The sequence below is a fragment of the Gymnoscopelus microlampas genome (genome assembly GCF_963454915.1).
Source record: "Gymnoscopelus microlampas genome assembly, chromosome: 16".
Classification (NCBI taxonomy): domain Eukaryota; kingdom Metazoa; phylum Chordata; class Actinopteri; order Myctophiformes; family Myctophidae; genus Gymnoscopelus; species Gymnoscopelus microlampas.
The window spans coordinates 48,412,807-48,434,083 of NC_139953.1; the positions used below are offsets into that span (position 1 = coordinate 48,412,807).

The window sequence follows — 21,277 nt, forward strand, 5'->3', positions numbered from 1 at the left end:
GTGGCACGATAGTGGACGTTCAGATGGATCGCTGCATCTCTGGACAAGGTAAATGATCCTATGCCGTCTCTCCTTCCTACACAAACATCTCACATTCCTCAGCTCAGATAAAAAATGCTCCAAGATTCGTTTTTTTTAAGACTTTGGAGCCCTTTAAGACCGGGTACGCATCTGTGTGTCATTTTAAGATTTATTTGGCTGTTCAAAAATTAGCAGATCTACAAGCTCATAGCGCGGCACCGAGTGCCGCTCTACGAGCTTGTAGATCTGCTATTTTTGAAAAATCATTAAAATTTGTGCAAATCTTTGAATATTTATATTTTTTAACATTTCTAACTCAAATCTTATTGCTTCTGGGTATTCTGCAAATGTAAATGTCTAAATCAGTTTAAAACAGTTTTCTGAAACACTTATGTTGCTATAATATCAGTGGTTCTCAAACTTTTTCATGTCAAGGAGCCCCAAAAAGATGTGTATTTGGCTGCGGACCCCCATCTCAAAATATATTGTTCCAGGGACCTCCCAGAAGCAAAGATTTGAGTAAAAAAAATATTGCTTTAAAAATATATATTCAAAGATTTGCGCAAATGTTCAAGATGTTTTAAAAAAAAAATAGCCAAAGTATGAGATATTGGTTAAAGTGGTTCAAATGTTTTCCTCTAACAACTGTGAAAAATGCTAAAAAGCAGGAGCTTTGCAAACCCTGGTTTACTAGCGGATTGCAAAGGTCCTCAAGGAAGAAAAACAGACTCTATAAAATGTATATAACTAACCCAACCCCAGAGAACCAAGCCAAATACAAACTATACAGAAATAAATTTAATCACCTCCTCCGAGCAGTAAAAAAAAAGCATTACAGTGATAAATTCAAGGCATCCTCCAGTAACATTAAAGAAACATGGACAATCATCAACCAGTTACTCAACCGAAGGAAAGCTAGATCCAAGTTCCCACATCAGTTCCTTGATGGTGGGAAAACCATCACAGACCCCCACGAAATAGCTCAAAAATTTAATAATTTCTTTATAAATGTTGGTCCCTCTCTCAGTAAAAAAATAGTAAGTACAGATGGAAGTCCCCTGGACTATATTGATGGTTGTTACCCTGTATTTAATAATTTTGAATGCCCTGCCCCACAGGAGATACTTGACATCATAGACAAGCTAAAAACAACAGCAGCTGGTCATGACGAAATTAGAACCTCACTCATTAAAGAGGTAAAATCAACTATCATAAATCCACTAACTTTCATATGTACAATCTCACTGTCAACTGGAGTGGTACCAAATGACCTAAAGATAGCTAAAGTCATCCCTATTTACAAATCAGAGGATCCAAAATACTTTACAAATTATCGCCCTATATCAATATTACCATCTTTTTCAAAAATTCTAGAAAAGCTTGTTTACAAAAGAATACTCCAGCATATAAACTCAAATAATATACTTTATAATCATCAATATGGTTTTCGTAAAAAACACTCAGCGTACATGGCCCTACTTGACCTCACTGAAAAAATTACAGATGCACTAGATAACAAAGAATATGCACTGGGACTTTTCCTGGACCTTTCGAAAGCTTTTGATACTGTCAATTATAACATATTGCTTGCTAAAATGTTCAGATATGGGTTTCGTGGTACTGCTTACAACTGGCTTGAAAACTATATTACAAATAGACAACAATATGTCGCAGTGAAAAATACGGAATCACCTAGAGCAAGACTATCATGTGGAGTGGCGCAAGGTTCAATTCTTGGCCCACTGCTATTTTTAATTTACATAAATGATCTACCTGCAGCATCAAATACCTTATTTTCAATCTTATTTGCAGACGACACAAGCGTCATCCTTTCCCACAAAAATGTCAATACACTTATCAACGAAGCGAATCAAGGTCTGCAAATACTCTCCAAATGGTTCCAACTTAATAAACTGTCATTAAACATAAAAAAAACTAAATTTATAATATTTCCTGGTAGGAAGAAATTCAACCCGGAGGAAGCGAAGCTGAGTATTGACGGTATCGAAATTAGCAGAGTACCCTCCACCCCTTTTTTGGGAATAATGATAGACGAAAAATACTGCTGGAAAGAACACATCGACCAGGTAACAAAAAAGGTCTCAAAATCAGTGGGGATTATTAGAAAAATCAGCCCATTCATAAACAGAGCCTGTCTAAAAACCCTTTACTACAGCCTAGTATATCCTTACCTAACCTACTGTAATATTGTATGGGCTAGTACCTATACTTCTTGTTTCCATAAATTATTTATACTACAAAAAAGGTTTGTTAGATTAGCCACAAATTCTAGCCCACGGGAGCCTTCCTCACCCCTTTTTTCAACACTCAGTATACTAACAATCTTTAATATAAATGTACTCCAAACATGTCTATTTGTATATAAAACTAAATACCAATACACCCACCTCCCAAATCATTTTAAATTGTATTTCCAGCCAAATTCCAGCTTTCACCCATATCCCACTAGGCAAGCAAACCAACTGCATGTCCCACTATGTACCACCAATAGGGGGCAGTTCGCCATCAAGTACAAAGGAGTTTCATTATGGAACGCCCATTTCAGTTTGGTGGCTACCACATCCTCCCTACCTACCTATAAAAGAAGCCTAATAAGTAAGTTAAATACCCAAATGGAAAACTAGACCAGTTTCCAAATAATTTAATCCTTATTCACATGATATGTAATAGCATAATTGTTTTGCTTTGTTCAATACTTTTTGTTGTTTTGTTTTTGTTCTGTCTCTTCTGCTCAGTCTTGTACTTTTATTTTTATTTTTATCAATGTACTATACCCTTTATCATAGGTATATACTTTTATATTTTCTTTTATTTTCTTTTTTTTCTTTCTTTTTTTTTCTGTCTTTGATTTTAATATTAAATAACTCTCATTATATGTAATGTAAACGGTGAGGTTCTTACATAAGCCCCCCAGGGTTTCTTACCTCACCGGCACAACAACTATCACGTAATGTTTCCCTCGGAAATAACTAACATGTCCTGTAAATGTATACAAAAATGTTGTGCAAATAAATCAAATCAAATCAAATCAAAATCTAAAAATGACACAGATGCGTCCCCCGGTCTTAAAGAGTTAACACAAGTGCCAGAGGTTTTTTTAAAACAGGGTACATCCAGTGTCTGTGTTTCTTACCGTTTCCGCCGATCGTTTTAGAGCTGCAGAAGCCTCCACGAGGATCCGGACGTAAACAAAGGGTGTCTGGGCGATGGCCGAGGGTCCCGTCTAACGACTGGCACAATAATATTTCTAACGAGATCCGCATTGCAGAGAGATCGCCCGTTGAAAATGGCTGGTTTTCACCACTGTAAAAAAGTATGGAGATATGGAGCTTTTTCCAGTGGCGTGCACAGACATTTTGAGGGGCAGGTGCTCAAGTAAAAAAAAAAAAGGCACCTTCAACGTCACCTATACCTCTTTGCAAAAATAGCCGATCTACAAGCCCACAACGCCTCCCAGCGCGAGGCGTTGTGGGCTTGTAGATCGGCTATTTTTGGCTAAAGTTCTCCTCAGAAAAGGGATGCTATGTTTCGAGTGGTTATGGTAAAAAGTCAAAATCATATCACAAAGATTTGGCGAACCCGCTGTAGTAACTCTGAGGACCCCCTAGGGGTCCCGGACCCCCTGTTGAAGACTCCTGCTGTAAACTGAAAAAAAGGGCACTTCTGGTCAAGAGGGCAAAGGGCAGGTGCCCTAGCACCACCTAGAGTCTATCTGTGCACGTCCCTGCCTTTTTCTCTTCTATCATTGGAGCGGACGGAATGTTTTTTGGGCCCTTGTCACATCCGTCCATTCCATCATAAAATCATTCCTATGTTGCGTTGGAGCGCCTCTTGTGGGAAAAAAAACGTAGATCTACGTGTTTGGCACTCCATGTGTTAAGAAAAAGTCAAGTTTTGAGAAGATAGCAGATCTACACTACAAGCTCACAACGCAGTCAGTGCGAGGCGTTGTGAGCTTGTAGTTCGGCTACTGTCACAATATTTGTCTGTGGAACCGAGTCAAACTGCACGTAATGCTTGCTTGTCAGGGTGGGGGCGTCCCCAGTTCAAATATTGTTATTTTGGGGGGTCCCCAGTTCTAACATGATTATTTTGGGGGGGTCCCCAGTTCTAACATGATTATTTTGGGGGGTCCCCAGTTCTAACATGATTATTTTGGGGGGTCCACAGTTCTAACATGATTAATGTGTGGCCTGAAAGTTTGGGAACCCTTGTGTTAAATGACCTGAGGATCCAACAAACATTCTGTGAACAAACAGGAATATATATACAGGGAACTAAACTAGACACAGGTGAAACTCAAAGACAATCAACACAGGGATTGGCTGATGGGGCAAACAGGACAGCACACAGGTGACTACAATTAACCAATCACAAGGTAGGTGAGTCAAGACAGACAAGCTGCAAGGGAAGGCAGGAAACCATTACTTCAAAATAAGGTGCAACTACCGGTTAAGCAGTGGTGGAAAAAGTACTCAAATGTTTTACCTAAGTAAAAGTATCAATACTGCAATGTAGACAAGCTCACAATGTGTCGCATCGACGTGTTGTGAGCTTGTAGATCGGCTATTTTCATAGGTATAAAATAGGGCTAAAGTGGTTAATGTATGTGTTTTAATGTAATAAGTAAGTAAGTAACTAAAGTTTTCAAATCATTGTAGTGGAGTAAAAGTACAATATTTGCCTCTGAGATCTAGTGGAGTAAGTAAAAGTATAGACAATTGGAAATACTCCTGTAAAGTAAACGTATCTCAAAATTGTACTCAAGTACAGAAGACTTGAGTAAATATACTTAGTTACTTTACACTACTGCGGTTAAGTAGGCTACAGACAATAAGATGTGTGTATCTGTGTGTGTGTGTGTGTGTGTGTGTGTGTGTGTGCGTGCGTGCGTGCGTGCGTGCGTGCGTGCGTGCGTGCGTGCGCGTGTGTGTGTTAGGGCTGTCACGATTCACTTACCTCACGATTCGATTCAAAATCGATTCCTAGGGTGCCGATTCGATTAAAATTGCGATTCTGCGATTAATTGCGATTTTCTGCCCCAAATCACTTTGCTTTAATTATACTAGAACATTTTAAAACAATTCTGAACAATATAAACCATGAAAAGTTGAATGAGAAGTGAAAAAAAAAAAAGAAAAATCGATTTTTAATATTTTGAATCGATTTTAAAATCGTGGCATTAAGAATCGCGATTTATTCATGAATCGATTTTTTTTTGACAGGCCTAGTGTGTGTGCATGTGTGCGTGTGTGTGTTCATTTACAGCTAAAGGAGCGGTGTTCATGAAGGGCTGTGCTACACAGATCATGTGTGCCTCAGCGGCGTTGCCTCCAGCGTCTACACTGGACGGTGTGATCCATCAGGACGTGATCGTGTCAGGAGTGACATGGAGCTGCTGTGACTCTGACCTGTGCAACGGAGCTCTGCACCCTGAACTCTGAACCCCTGGCACCCCGGTAGCACCCAGTGGTTTGTGTTGTTCTGTTTGTTTGTTTGTTTGTTTGTTTGTTTGTTTTTTCAAAAAGAAAAAATATTTGAAAATATCTGCTATTTTCAAATATTTTTGTACTTTTACTTTTGGTACTTTAAGTACATTTTGATGCCAATACTTTTGTACTTTTACTCAAGTACATTTTTAATTCTGGACTTTTACTTGTAACAGAGTGTTTCTATATTGCAGTATTGGTACGTTTACTTCAGTAAAGAATTTGAGTACTTTTTCCACCACTGGTTACAGGTATGGTGTGTGTGATATGAAATGTGAGTTTACCATAATCCCAGTCATCCTTAATTATATTCCATCACATTCAAGGGCTTTTGGAGAGAGATGAGACAGACTCCAGTCACCTTTAGAGCACCTTAGAACACTGCAGATGTGTGTGTGTGTGTGTGTGTGTGTGTGTGTGTGTGTGTGTGTGTGTGTGTGTGTGTGTGTGTGTGTGTGTGTGCGTGCGTGCGTGCGTGCGTGCGTGCGTGCGTGCGTGCGTGCGTGCGTGCGTGCGTGCGTCCAGCTGATGCATCAAGGAAGGCAATTATGTTTCTGCAACTGTTAAATAGGTCTACATCTATTTTAAGATAGCGTGAAAGCCAAAACTTTTTTTTTTGCATCTGTCTTTTTTTTTTACGGTTAACCATTAACCATTCTACTGTATGTACATGATGTCTTCTCCGGTTTCTCTTGTTTCCCCTTTGATTGCCTGTCTTTCTGCCATAAAGTCCTGGATGTCAACTTACTTTCTTATGCTAAACAATGAAAAATTTGACCGTGTTTGGACCAAAAATCCATATAGACAGAGTTACTCAGTTATTACACTCGCAGGGGTTACAGTGCACCCATGAAGCAAGACATCTGGGAGTCATATTTGATTCAGATCTAAACTTCTCTAAGCATTTTTCTAACATCACAAAATCTTCCAAATTAGGAATATTTCAAAAAACTTAGAGATCATTTATTTCATTCAGCGATGCACAAACCCTTATTCATGCCTTTGTCACAAACCACTTGGAGTACAGGAGTGCTGTCATTCTCTTTTTTCTGGACTCGATCAATCGCCTTCAACTCATTCAGAACACAGCAACTAGAGTCTTTACAAGAACCAGGAGATATGATCACATCACCCCTGTTCTTGCCTCACTGTACTGGCTACCAGTGGCGTTCAGAATTGACTTTACAATTACATTGTTTGTTTGTAACGCACTGAACAGACTTGCTCCTATTTATATGTTTGACCTCCTGTCTCCCCACATACCCACCCGTATAATCTTAGATCAGCAGACACACTTTTACTTGACTCTTATTTTTTGTCTTACTCTTTTTGTATTGTTCATTTGTTTTGTACATTTCCATCATTGAATTGCCTTTATATTTTTGCCTTTATATTTCCTGTACTTTGTGAACCTGTTTTCGAAAAGTGTTATATAAATAAAGTTGATATAATATTAGCATCACATAGATATGTACATATTGTCGCTGTCGGGCGCATACCTCCCATCTCTGTTTTTTTTTAACTCTTTGACTTTCTTTAATACATCTAATCAATGTTATTGAACTCTTACGTCTGTGTGTGGGTTTTTACAAATATTGAACCTTTGAAAAGTTTTAAAAAGCACTTCTGACTAAACCTCTTAACTCCATTGGATCCTCAAATTGTCGGTCAAACCTCCTAACTCCCAACTGAGTTTTATTTCCCCCCATTCTAATCAATGATGAACATAACAACTATATTCACATTAAAGGTAGGGTACGTGATTTACTTGTGTTAATGCTACTAGACCATACGCGGTCGACGCATCCGTGGGGGGATATGCACACATGATCTGGCAACCCGGGAGGAAGTTCGTCCCATAGCTGGGCAGCCCCGTAACCATGGCGACATTATTTTACACTAAAACGCTAATAAGAAGCTGAGATTTGATGAAATTGAAAAACGGGCTTCACAGTTAAGTTCAGATGGTAATGGTCAACGGCTGTGTGCAAAATCAGAGCAATTGGTCTAGCGGCTAGCCACTGAGGAGAACCGGGTAGCTTCACGTACTCACATACTCACCACTACAGACAGAGGTTACTAGAATTATAGTAGGACATAGAGTCTGGAACTACAACTCCCGAAATCCGAGAGAGGAAGCTGGCACTTCCGTTCACGAAATAAAATATATTTTAAAATATCTTTAAAATGTTATTATTTGATTTCCATTTCTGCTAAGCAGCAAAGCTAAATATACTTAGACCCCACTTCTGTAAAGACGAAACAGAAGTGGGGAGGAGGCTTCATATCCGGTTTATATTCTAATCATGATCAGAGCTTCAGAGTCCCAGACTGTATGACCGGAAACATTTGAAAATTGTGGGAGGCAACAGTCTGGCCACGTGAGACTACTTGGACACTATCTCTGGGGGAGCCCGGGATCGAACTAGGGAACCCCGTGGTTCCTATCGGGCCGCTCTACCGCCCCCGCTACCCCTGAGCCACTGCCACCATGATAATGAATCTATCATGTGGTTGAAATGGAGTTTGAAGTTACAATGGCTTTGTATAGGAAGGGGGCGTGTCTGATAAAAATGAATATCAAATGTCTAAATACTGAATTAAGCAACTTAAACTGTCTGGGGTGAAACACAAAAGCCTGAGTAGACGTTAAAATGACCCCAAACATGTTTGAAAGTGAAATATCCCTTTAATTTGGAGAAATTAAACAGAGTAGGCTATAGGTCTGTTTGTGTTTGACCTCTGGTGATCAATTTAGCAAATAAAACAGTTGGTTGCTTATCGGTCAGTGTTTCATCCCTTTGAAACCTCAAAATACAGTATTAGGTATTTTTCGCTCCCGTCTTGCAGTTTGATTTTAATTTATTTTTAATAATGAAAATAAACCTTTTTTTTTTTTTTTTTAAATACAAAATAATGTATTTATTTTTTTATGAGAAAACCTTATTAACTTGGACAATGCTTGAGCGTTTTGTAAACAATCTCTTTCTCAATTATTATCAACGGCTATGTTTGAATGTTTTTGATTATTTTTGATGAATAATTTGAATCATTACTAACAATCTAAAACTAAAGCGGTCAAATAACTGCAGCGGCGTAAAACATGGCATGGTCTTGATATGCAGAATGGGTGTAGTGATACCAAAGGGCCACTAGGGGGTGCCCGGAGGCAACAATAGAGCAACATGTTAGAGTTGTATGGTATTCAGTAGAGAGACTGTTCAAGCCATTTAAAATCAGTGGTGGTAAAAGTACTTGCATTTTTTACTTAAGTAAAAGTATCATAAGGCAATGTAGAAATACTCTACTCTGTTAGGGGGGCACGGTCACACCGCACTTCTATTTTACCTCTGTGGTGGAATCCTCCAATGCTTTGTCAATGCAAATGCGTGGATTTGAGTGAAAGATGCGCAAGACCATGAATCCAGTCATTTGCATTGACAAAGCATTGGAGGATTCCACCACAGAGGTAAAATAACAGTGCAGTGTGACCGTGCCCTTACAAGTAAATGTCTGGAATTTAAAAAAATCACTTGAGTAAAAGTACAAAAGTACTGGCATTAAAATATACTTAAAGTACCAAAAGTAAAAGTACTCATTGTGCAGAATGTCCCATTTGTTTGTCATGCATAAAACTCTTTCGCGACACATTGTGAGCTTGTAGATCTGCTATTTTCAAATGGCCTAAATGTATATAGGGCTGAAGAGGTTAATGCATTGTAATGTTTTGTAATAATAATCAAAATCTACAAAGTAACTATAACTCAAGTTTTCAAATAATTGTAGTGGAGGTAAAAGTATAGTAATATTTGCCTCTGTAGTGGAGTAGAAGTACTGCAAATTAGAAATACTCCAGTCCAGTAAACTAAAACTACCTCACCATTGTACTTAAGTACAGTACTTGAGTAAACGTACTTAGTTAGTTTTTGAAAAAGAGACTGTGTCTCAATGTGTATTTACTGGTTAAATAAAGGTAAAAAAAAAAAAATACTTTACAAATACATGACATTGTTCTGGTGACATACAGTACGACATGTGGAAATAGTTTACACATCAGTGTGAGAACAAAATGTTTTTAATTAAAATAAAAACCTGCAAATACAAGCATACATCTGATGCAGTTTGTTCACATTAAAATATCCATACATTGAGCAAACTGAAGCTTCTAAAATAAAATGAAAGATGTGTTCTTTGCTTAGCGGACATTGAAAAACGTTCACATTAACACTGAACTGCTTCTTTTTTGTATAAAATCTATAATGAGCAAAAACAACATGGAATCATTCATTTAGTTTGAGATGAATGAATCTAAATATTTACAAACATTAAGAGATTAAATTGTGTATGAGTGTTAAATAGCTCTATACTCATCAGTCATTGGTTCTCAAAGTGGGGTCCGGGGACCCCCAGGGGTCCTTGGGGAGGTTCCCCAAGGACACACTCATTTTAACCACTTTAACCTTTAATACTTTGACTATTCAAAAATAGCAGATCTGCAAGCTCATAGAGCGTCACTTTGTGCCACTCTATGAGCTTGTAGATCTGCTATTTTTCTCAAAAATCTTGAACATAAGTGAACGTTTTTGAATACAAACATTTTTAACACAAATCTTTGCTTCTGGGGGTCCCTGGCACAACATTATTTTCCGATGGGGGTCCCTGGCACAACATTATTTTCCGATGGGGGTCCCTGGCACAGCATTATTTTCCGATGGGGGTCCGCGACCAAACACATATATCAATTTGACATGAAAAAGTTTGGGAACCACTGGCTCTCTGGGCTATTTATACATTCAGACACATTTCAGACCAGTTGATTGGCTGAAAGACGGACCGCGAGGCAGTGGGCCGTACACATCATCAAGAGAGACACTGGGATTGGTCGACTGCTCTGCACCTGACAGGAAATGAATGAATGAATGAATGAATGAATGAATGGATGGATGGATGGATTAATTAAATTAATGGATGGATGAAGGAATGAAGGAATGAATGAAGCCATACATCTGAACCTGAAAAATAAACATGACTATTCCACAATAAAACCAAATAAACTGTCAACATAATTTGACAGGATGTAGAAAATGCATAGTGTGCTGTACTGTACCATTTTCATAGTCGTCAGAATGCTTGAGTTCTTCATAGATGCTAATTGCTCTGCCTAGAGGTGAAGAAATAAAACATTAATGTAAGGTGCTTCTTTTAATTACAATTACAATTGAGGCATTTAGCAGACGCTCTAATCCAGAGTGGTTTCACACAGTGTGCGTGTGCGTGTGTGTGTGCGTGTGTGTGTGTGTGTGTGTGTGTGTGTGTGTGTGTGCGTGTGCGTGTGCGTGTGATTTGTTGTTAAGTTTACATTTCATATAATCACACACACCTTGAACTCCTGTATCTTTTACCAATAGTGAATCGATTTTGAATCGTTGATAACTAGAGGGTCGGGGCCTAGTGGTTAGAGGGGTGGCCTTGATACCGGAAGGTCCCTAGTTCGATTCCCCAATTCATCACATCAATCATGAATCACCGCTGAATAGCCCTTGAGCAAGGCTTCCATGCAGGGTCCGGCTGGAAACAAGCTTCGTGCTTAGTCCGACACCCTGGGTAAACAACAAACTTTGCTTTGCTTTCCCTAGCCGCTGCGCGGTGCTTTGTGTTTGTTGGTCTCTATAATATATAAAGCCATAATAGGAGATGTTCCCAATGGAGCTATGCCCAAATATGGAGTGTGTTGTCTGACCTCACTTGGGTCTCGTTGGGCGGTGGTCGGCCATGACGCTAAGGAACAACATGGCCGACTGTAATGTTGTGAGTTTGTGTTGGCCGCAATTAATTATGCTGCGAGGGGGCAGATGTGTGCTGAGCAGTATGAAGTGGCCTACAGACTGCGCGTAGTAATTCTGCACGTTGTGGCGTGTCTTGTTAGTGACATTGATATGTTGTTTTTGTGTTTAGTCCCACACAGTGGCAGGGTTTTTTTGGGGGGGTTTTGGGTTTAGAAATGTATGTATAGATAAGAATACGAATTTTTACGGGAACCATTTTTTTCCAACACCCCTGATCGTTGCTGACGGGCATAAACCTCTTACCTCCATATTCTAACTTGTTGTGTTTTTTTTGGTAAATTAATGCCCTACTTGATCATACTGCAGTGTCATACAAAAGCAGCAAAAATAGCAGATCTACAAGCTCGAAGCGTGGCACGAAGTGTGGCGAATCCTGAAAAGTTTTTGGACATACTGTATGACAGGGGTCTTCAACAGGGGGTCCTCAGAGTTACTACAGGGGGTCCGCCAAATCTTTGTGTGATGTGATTTTTTTTTTTTACATTAACCACTTGAACCCTAACATCCCTTTTCTGAGAAGAACTTTAGCCAAAAAATAGCAGATCTACAAGCTCACAACGCCTCGCGCTGCGAGGCGTTGTGAGCTTGTAGATCTGCTATTTTTTGGCAAAGAGGTATAGGTGTAGAGGGGAAAAAAGAGCAGACCAAGTAAACAAAAAATGTTGAATCTGAAACACAATTGTATACAATATATAGAGGGGGTCCCTGCTTCATCTCTCTCTCAGCTAGGGGGTCCTTGGCCTGAAAACGTTGAAGACCCCTGCTGTATGAGGTTTCCACGCGACAGAGACTATAGATAGCAATAGGTTTTAGAACCTCAGGCCTGATTGGTTCATGTGAGAGAACCTCAACCCCGATTGGTTCAAAGACTGACCGTGCTGCAGTGGGAGGTACCCGTCGTCAGGAGCCTCCATTTGATTGGCCGTCTGCTCGGCAGCAGACAGCAAATGGAGTGGTACGTCTGAAACTGAAAAAAGAAAAAAAAGGAAAAAAAGATATAGTAAGATTAATATTCTACAATGAATAGAATAGATTAAAATGATGTGATTGGATATTTAAAATGTATATACAGTACTGTACCGTTCTCATAGTCATCAGAGTCCTCGATTATTTCATAAATGTCATAAATGTCTTTGCTGCCTAAAGGTAAACAAATACGTATTAATATGGTGCTTATTTGTGTTGTTTTGAACATTGGTTTCAATTTAGTTTGAATTATTTTGCTATTACTAAAAGAGGGAAGAATTTGAAGTTCTAATTAATTTAGGCTAAAATTAGGACACGTTGTCCTTGTCAGAAGTGTCTTTAGACTGACCGTGCACTGAGTCTGCAGCTGAGCCCTGATTGGCTCCTTGAGGCGCAGCGGGTCTGTAATTAAATTATAGGCGGTACATTTATCAGAAATGGAGTGTATGAAACAAGATGCTGTTATGTGTTATGCATGAATAGACAGAGATCAATACTGGGCTTACCTGACATTACCTGGATCTGTAAAAAACAAAAATAAATATTTGAAGAACCAAATCAAAACATACAGGTACATTTTGTTATAAACATATTTTTCCTTCATGAGCCTGTTAATAAGGTGTCGCTGATCTAGAGCACTGCATCGGGCACCCGCGGTACCCGCAGGACCCCAACGCAAATCTTGCGGCCGCGGGCGGTATTTAAACACCCACAGTCGGGAAAAGGCGGTCAAAATAAAACCTGCGGGTTGCGGGAGGGAGCGGCGGTCAGTAATTAACTGCGGGCGGTCAGAAAAAAAGTCAATGCGGGAACGTGCGGGAGTGGTCAAAAAACCAACAGGAGCAGACGGGAGCGGGATTAAGAAAATACTCCCACGCAGGGCTCTACTTTGAGCTACACCATTGGTTCAAAGACTGACCTTGCATTGGGCAGTACACGTTAGGAGCCACAGTTTGATTGGTCCTTCGGTCTGCAGCTGAGCATCGATTGGTTCCTTGAGACCGAACAGGTCTGTAATTAAATCATATGCAGTTTATTCAACCTAAATGAAGTAGGAAAAAAAAAACGAGACGGAATCTACTGCGGTCATGTTTATGAATAGACACACATCAATACTGTACTTACCCGACATTACCTGGATCTGTAGAAAAAAAACGATAAGAAAAGACAACACATACTAAATAACCATACAACATAAAAAAAACATAAATGTTTGAACCTTTAAATTGCTATGACATGGTGCTCAGTGTGTTTTATGCAGAATTGCTCAGTAGTATAGATGTAATCCATTTAAGACCTGAGGCGGATTCCACAAAACGTCTTCTAAATCCTAACAGTTTTCTGAAAAACCTATGTTTCTATATCAGTGGTGCTCAAAACTGTTCATGTCAAGGACCCCCAGAAATATTTATATTTAGGTGTGGAACCGCATCGTAAAATATGTTGTTCCAGGGACCCTCAGAAGCAAAGATTTGATTTACAAATATTTGCTTAAAAAATAATTACATATTCAAAGATTTGCACACATTTTCACAATTTTTCTAAATGAGCAGATCTACATAGCGCCGCACAAAGTGACGCTATTTTTTTGAATAGCTAACGCTAAAATCTAAAATGACACAGATGCTTTCCCCGTTTTGAATGGGTTGATATAGTGCTTCTCACCTTTAGATGCTCTGCGTCGACACAGCAGAACCAGAAGGATGGCCAGTAAAAGGAAGATCACCACAACCAGTCCTACAATCAGACCCACAGCCAGTGGAGACCGGAGCTCCAGGGACCCATGAGGTCCTGAAGGTTGAGACACTGTGACGGCAGGGTCCAGAATACCAGGTCCTGAAGGTTGAGACGCTGTGACGGCAGGGTCCAGAATACCAGGTCCTAAAGGTTGAGACACTGTGACGGCAGGGTCCAGAATATCAGGTCCTGAAGGTTGAGACACAAGGGACATAAAGCTAAAAGGTACCATCTCGCCTCTAGTGGCCACAATGGACCCTTCGCTAAGCCCCACCCACTCCACTCTGTGACTGGTGGTGCGAAGTTAGTCACACCCAGGCCTGGCAGCGCCTGGCAAACTCTGCTTCTCACCCATTGACTTGCATGTTAAATGATGGCTTTCCCCCTTAAAAATAATCGATCATTTCAGGAGCAAGAGCTTCAAAATCTCTTCTAAATCTAGTCAACAAGGCCTGCAGTAGGCTATGCAGTGGACAAATGTGCATGACATTATTTAAATAAACTAAAATCATGGGAAATGTTAGAGGGAGTAATAGTCATGGATACACGATGGTCGACTGTCACGACCGCCATGGATGAACTTCAACCTGATGTTTGCACTTTCTCCATTTATGGCCCGTACATCTACATAAACGTTCATATTTCAAATATAAAGTGCTTATCCCATGGCCAGGGATGTTACATGTATATACGGGCTCTCAGAAGTGTATCATCCGTATTGTTCAATAAAAAGCATTTTAATCTGATCGGTGGCCATTTTCTCCGTATACTTTCAACTGAGTAACCCTATCGGTTGGTAGGTGTATTGCACTCGAATACATTATGAGAAAATGGCCACTGATCGGATTAAAATGCTTTTCATTGAACAATACAGAATATACGGGTACTTTTGAGAGTCCCGTGCATAATTGTAACATCCGTGGCCATGGGGTAAGCACTTTATATTTAAAATCTGAAAGTTTATATAGATGTACGGACCGTAAATGGAGAAAGTGCAAACACCAGGTTGAAGGTGATCCTTGACTGTGACAGGAGTTTTCATGTACCGCAGGGACTGCAGTAGCAGTTAATAAATAGACGAACAAATGAATTAATATACTTTAACGTGCGGAATCCGAAACAGGCAGCGCTGTGATTCTGAATTTTGTTACGATTAGGGTGATTAGTAGCCTATTATTGACACCACCTGGGCGAGTGAGTCGTGTATAACTTCCCGACGTTAAGCTGTGGATGTGTTCAACAACACAGCCATGAGGCCTTGCAGCTTAAGTGCAGATTTCAGATTGGGAAAAGCAGCCTCCAACGGTTTTGGGTACGTGGTTCATAGTCACCATTACGTTATCGTGGTATTCCTATTCTTGCCATTATGTTGCAAATGATTGTGTGTGTGTGTGTGTGTGTGTGTGTGTGTGTGTGTGTGTGTGTGTGTGTGTGTGTGTGTGTGTGTGTGTGTGTGTGTGTGTGTGTGTGTGTGTGCGGGCGATATAACATTGTCAGCTATGGCAGGTGATGAAAGCTTGCCAGACCTATGCCAGGCTAACAGCGGTTGCCAAGCTGGCATTGGACAATCGCTTTTGGGGTGGGGTTTAGCGAAGGGTCCATTGGGATGGTGGATCTTCCTAAATGAACCATCTTTGCTATAACTCTTGAACCCCCCCCCCCCCCCCCCCCCCCCCCCATGGATGCCTGGGATCATGTCGAGTTAGATATTATCTCATGCGATCAAGACGTACTGTATGAGTCAGATTTAGCAGATTCCATTTCCATTACATTTTCTGTTTTTGTTTTGTTTTTTTTAAATAATTTTTATCCCACGATTTTGTAACCCTTTTTACACCCGGTGCCAATTTGCTAAGTGATCCTGGGCACTACACCCCCCCCACCAGCCTAGGGAGGCCAGGGCCGAGCTCATGCCTCCTTCAATGCATGAGAGCCAACTGACCTTCTTGTCACCTGACAGGGGAGAGTTTCCCTGGTAGGACGTAGCGCGTGGAAGGAACACGTTATTCCAACCAGTTCCCTTCCCCTCCATCAGGCGCCCCGGCTGACCAGGGGGAGGCAGTATAGTGACCAGGATTACTACATGTTTTTGTGAGGGTATTAACTACCCTAGGAGACAGTCATTAAAAAACATTTTCTGTTTTTTAATGACTAGTATTACAATTCTATTGTCTTTTTTTTATGTCTAATGTATTTGTATTTAAAAGTAGGGTAAGGGATTTTCTTTGGTTAAAAGAAGTGCTAAATAGCTCTATATTCTGATAGTAATCATTGCTATAGAGTGTTTGTTCAGTAACAGGAGTCTCCTTGTCTCTCCAGCTCTTTAATAAACAGAAAATGCATTTTCTGTTCAGTTTCATTTCATTTTCTATCCAATCAGGATAGAGAACTCAATCAGGATATAGATTAAACAAGTGAAATTGGAAGTGATGACGCTAAGAAATGAGCAGATACAACATTGGAACTGGAACACTACAAACATTAAGCTGATAAATGGGTACTTTCAACTGTGGCTGAGATGTTGTCACCTACCTGAAAATGTATTTTCTGTTTAATAAAGAGCTGGAGAGACGGGGAGACTCCTGTTACTGAACCAACATTCTATAGCAATGATTACTATCAAAATATAGTGCTTCTACCAAACGATATCACTTACCCTACCTTTAAGTTCATAAAGTTAACATAAGTATACCTAAATGCATTTGAAATTAAATAAAAATGTTACTTTTCAGGATTCCAATAAAAAAAAAGCAAAACAAAATCTGGATTCCAATTAAAAACATAGCAGATATACTTGTAGTATATGCAATGTGGCCCTCTGGAGTGAGTGTGGAAATATAGTGGCCCCCTCCATCATCAAAGTTGCATCACCCCTGACTTGAGCACTGTGGTTTTAACACAAAGCGAAGGGACTTCCCCTGATGCTTTAGACCTCATACATTGTGGTCGGCTTAGCTTCCTAGAAGCAGCCAGTCATGGAAGAAGTACTTGTATTTTTTTACTTAGGTAAAAGTATAATTTTAAATGTCGGTGAAAGGTGAAATTAGCCCACTCATTATGCAGAATGTCTCAGTTATCATTATGTATTAAAATAATCCAGTACAGAGTACTTGAGTACACAGTACTTAGTTACTTTCTACCACTTAAGGCATGCGCTTCACGTGAGCAGTGTGGTTTTAACACCTTTGTGTAGAAGACAAAGCAAAGGGACTTTCAGAGACCTTATATCAGCGTTGCCAGGTCTGCTTATTATAAGTGACTTTGGGCTTGTTTTTCTGTAAAGTCGCGTGAAGATATTGGGCTTGTTTCTAAAGGGTAGATGCTTATTTAGGCCTGGCTTCTTACATGTTGTTTAAAACCGTGGTTCTCAAACATTTTCATGTCAAGGAAACCCCCCACGTTAACATGTAATTGTCCGCATATCCCCCCATTAGAAAACATTTTATGCCAGGACCCCTGTACCAGATTTGAGTTGTTAAAACGTTTTAAAGATGTGTCAAATGTTTCACTTGTTTCCCCCAAGATAAAAAAAAAATAGCAGATCTACAAGCTTGTGAGCTGGTAGATCGGCTATTTTCAGATAGCCGATGTACATAGGCTAATAGGTTTTGAAGTGGTCATGTGGACTACATAGTCACTTCTTTTGGGCTTGTTTTCATAGACCCATGGTTGCTTATTTCTCTTACAGAATCTGGCAACACTGACTTATACCCTGATGCATTTTATCTCGTACATTGTGGTCGGCTTCGCTTCCTATAGAAGCAGCTCACATGACTTAAATTAAGACCTGGAACTGTGTCATTTTTAGATTTGAGCTAAAAAGCATTATTTTACACTTTGGGCTATTCAAAAATAGCAGATATACAAGCTCATAGCGCGGCACGGCACCGAGTGCCGCGCTATGAGCTTGTAGATCTGCTATTTTTGAAAAATTGTGAAAATGTGTGCAAATCTTTGAATATATATATTTTTAAAGCGAACATTTTTAACTCAAATCTTTGCTTCTGGGGGGGTCCCTGGAACAAAATATTTTGATGGGGGTCCGCGACCAAATACATATAATTTTGGGGGTCCTTGACATGAAAAAGATTGAGCACCACTGATATAGAAACATACGTTTTTCAGAAAACTTGGGATTTAGGAGACATGTAGAATCGGCTTCAGGTCTCAATGGGTTAAAAAAAAGCTGAGAAAAACACGTACACGTCAACAACAGTGTAACGTGGTGGAAACCAAGTGACACAGAGAACGTTTTGTACTTTTTGGTTCTCAGACCATCATCAACACCACAACATTGGGATCCCCCTGTATTCGTCTAAATACTTCCAAAACGTTAATGAAGTCCACGGTCATAATAACACCAGAGGCAGCTCCACGAATCATGTTCAACCCAAATTTGTCTCAACAAAGGGAATGAACTCGTTCTCATGCTATTCATCAAAAATGTGGAACGCCCTACCAAAAGGAGTAAAGGAGTGTAAAACCCTACTCACTTTCAAAACTGCCCTAAAGATACACCTTTAGGAGGCTGCAATTCAAAAATGGCCCCTGTCCAAGTCTTAACCTACCCGCCCCCCCCCTTTCTCCTTCTTCTCTTGTACATAGTTTTCACTCTTCATACCAGTAACCTGTAAACTGATTGTATGACATTCTGTATAGTAGTGTGTATATGTGTCTGTCTCTTATATGTCATCATGATTTGTGTGCATGGGGATCTCATCTTAAACAAGCTCAGTGCTTAATGAGTCTCCCAGTTTAGTAGACCTTGTATTGTGAATTTGTACTTCTATGTACTGTTGTTCTCATGTCTTACTAAATAAAGTACATCAATCAATCAATCAAACCAGTGTTGATGATGGTCTTAGAGTTACAGTATATATGGACTTTGCGATCGTAGTGAAACGCAGTGAGCTGGGATTGAACCCGAGGCTCGAGGCGAGTGGGAGCCTCGGGTTCGAGGCTCCCACTCGCTTCGCCTCGGTGGTTAATCGCCCTGTTGGGCTTTAAATTTCAATAATGACTACCTCCCCATGCATTATCCCGCATATTACACGGCTACTTAATAAATACATAAATACATTTACCCAAAAGTAACAACAAAACAAAGTATTTCCTTGCTTACGGCAATGAAGACAAGTACGACAAGTTCGCCTCGGAAAACAAATGACAAAATAAAATAAAAAACTCGCCCCAAAACACACTCGCCCCCCATTCTATATACCGCCGATTTGCCTTTAATACCGCCGGATTTGCCCCGGGGCGGCTGTGTTTTGGGGCGAGCTTTTTGGTATTCCCCCGTTGTTGAGCAACGATAGACAAGGAAGTGCAGTGGATCAAATAGAATTACTTTTCGGTTATTGCATCGTCTATTTCTCACTTCAAATGTTTTCAAAAACATTCTTGAGAGCAACGTTTAGTTGTAAATGACATTGGTTGTTTGTTTACATGGCTGTCATGTTAAATAAAGCATAAAACCAAGCAGCGCAGGTTGACATGAGCAGGTGTTCTGAGTCTCTGATTACACAGTTTCCTCGTCGGTCTCACCGGTCATTATCATCGGTCATTATCCAGAAATAATGACCGACGACTGACCAATCAGAATCGAGCATTCAACCAAGCCGTGTAATAAAAAGAGATAGTTCACCCCCAAAATGACTTTTTTGTCCTATGGATTCACCCCATGGTGAATTCATGGATATTCTTTAGTTTTTGTCGAGTCATTCTTAAAACAATAATTTGATTGTCTCCTTTGTATCTCCGACCGGAACCGCTGCCTACCGGTCCGCTGGTCATCACATTATTGCCTTAGGAACGAGACAAAGACTAAACAATATCCATGAATTCAGGTTAGCTATATTATGGACTTTAATGAGAGTTATACTGCTGTACTCTCTCTGTCTTTAGCCTTATGTTGGTAAGCCTCGAGTTTAGAGCGCAAACCTTTATATTTCATATTTTATGTACCTACTGTACCTCCCAGGGAGGAGGAGGAGGAGGAGGTGTCTGCAGAGATGGCCCGCTGAGACGTCTCTGAGACTCTGCTGACCGGAGGAGACGGAGGAGGAGGAGGTGTGGAGGAGGAGGTGGTCAGCACGCCCCCTGTGGTCATGGGTGGACCTGCGGTTGATTTACAAAAGGTTTTTGAGAGTTGGCACAAGAAGAACAGGGGTCGGCAATAATGACTCTATCCCAGTGGTTCTCAAACGTTTTCATGTCAAGGACCCCCAAATTGACACTTATTAGCCCGCGGACCCCCATTTCAAAAGATATGCCTCAGGGACCCCCATAAGAGAAGATTTTTTTACGCCTCTAGCAGTGATTCTCAACCATTTTAATTTCAAGGATCCCCAGTTTGACATGCATTAGAGCTACGGACCCCCATTTAATAGCATTTCTATCACTTGGACCGCAATTTATATTGTAACATCTATGTCAATTTAACTCTGAGAGTGTACAAATGGAACCAAACGGACCCGTTAGGGTCCGTTTGGTTCCATTTGTACACTCTCATAGTTACAGACCCATAAGGGTCCATTTGGTGCCTAATCTATCATTTAGCTGGGGACCCCCTGGAACTCCCTCAAGGACCCCTGTGGGTCCCCGGACCCCACTTTGAGAACCAATGTTCTATCCAACTGTATAATCATTTTTAAGCAGAAACCAGCGGTCATTGTGTGCTCAGCTGAGAGCTGGTATCCTGCCTCTTGCTATTGAGGTACAGTAGGTCGGTTCTCAGCTGTGCCAGAAGAGAATAGGATATGCAATGTACAGTATGTGACCTGAAAGATGTCCAAAATGTTATGTTTTATTGTACTCTGTATGACGATTTGAGGGTTCCTTTTTTTATCCAAAAACCTGATCTATTCTGGCAAGATGATGGCCAGAAGTTGGAGTGATTGTTTAATTATGAGGTATTTAAGACAGACGACACATTTTGTTTCTAGTGCCTGGACTAGAAGACAATCTCATCTCTTCAAATAGGTTCTTGTCCGGTCCTCTGTTAAGATGCGAGGTAACAGGGTGGTCCTCTGTTAAGATGCGAGGTAACAGGGTGGTCCTCTGTTAAGATGTGAGGTAACAGGGTGGTCCTCTGTTAAGATGCGAGGTAACAGGGTGGTCCTCTGTTAAGATGTGAGGTAACAGGGTGGTCCTCTGTTAAGATGTGAGGTAACAGGGTGGTCCTCTGTTAAGATGTGA

At 40.4% G+C, this 21,277-nt stretch overlaps 2 protein-coding genes across 2 annotated transcripts in view; one reads left to right on the top strand and one right to left on the bottom strand.

Annotated features, from left to right (window-relative positions):
- The window catches only part of LOC311063058 (pyrin-like), a gene marked incomplete at its 5' end in the record, with an annotated part of 670,464 nt that overhangs the window by 335,736 nt on the left and 313,451 nt on the right, over positions 1-21,277 (top strand). The gene's annotated exons all lie outside the window — the stretch shown is intronic.
- LOC311063279 (uncharacterized protein) overlaps positions 10,305-21,277 on the bottom strand; it is an 18,126-nt gene continuing 7,153 nt past the window's right edge. The window contains exons 5-14 of the mRNA XM_084082648.1: positions 20,045-20,197; positions 14,009-14,269; positions 13,469-13,484; positions 13,263-13,354; positions 12,850-12,865; positions 12,693-12,745; positions 12,458-12,517; positions 12,252-12,344; positions 10,639-10,692; positions 10,305-10,428 (exon numbers count right to left, since the gene is read on the bottom strand). Of these exons, the coding sequence (XP_083938774.1) occupies positions 10,325-10,428; positions 10,639-10,692; positions 12,252-12,344; positions 12,458-12,517; positions 12,693-12,745; positions 12,850-12,865; positions 13,263-13,354; positions 13,469-13,484; positions 14,009-14,269; positions 20,045-20,197 (902 nt within the window). The 3' untranslated portion in view covers positions 10,305-10,324. The remainder of the gene's footprint in view (positions 10,429-10,638; positions 10,693-12,251; positions 12,345-12,457; positions 12,518-12,692; positions 12,746-12,849; positions 12,866-13,262; positions 13,355-13,468; positions 13,485-14,008; positions 14,270-20,044; positions 20,198-21,277) is intronic.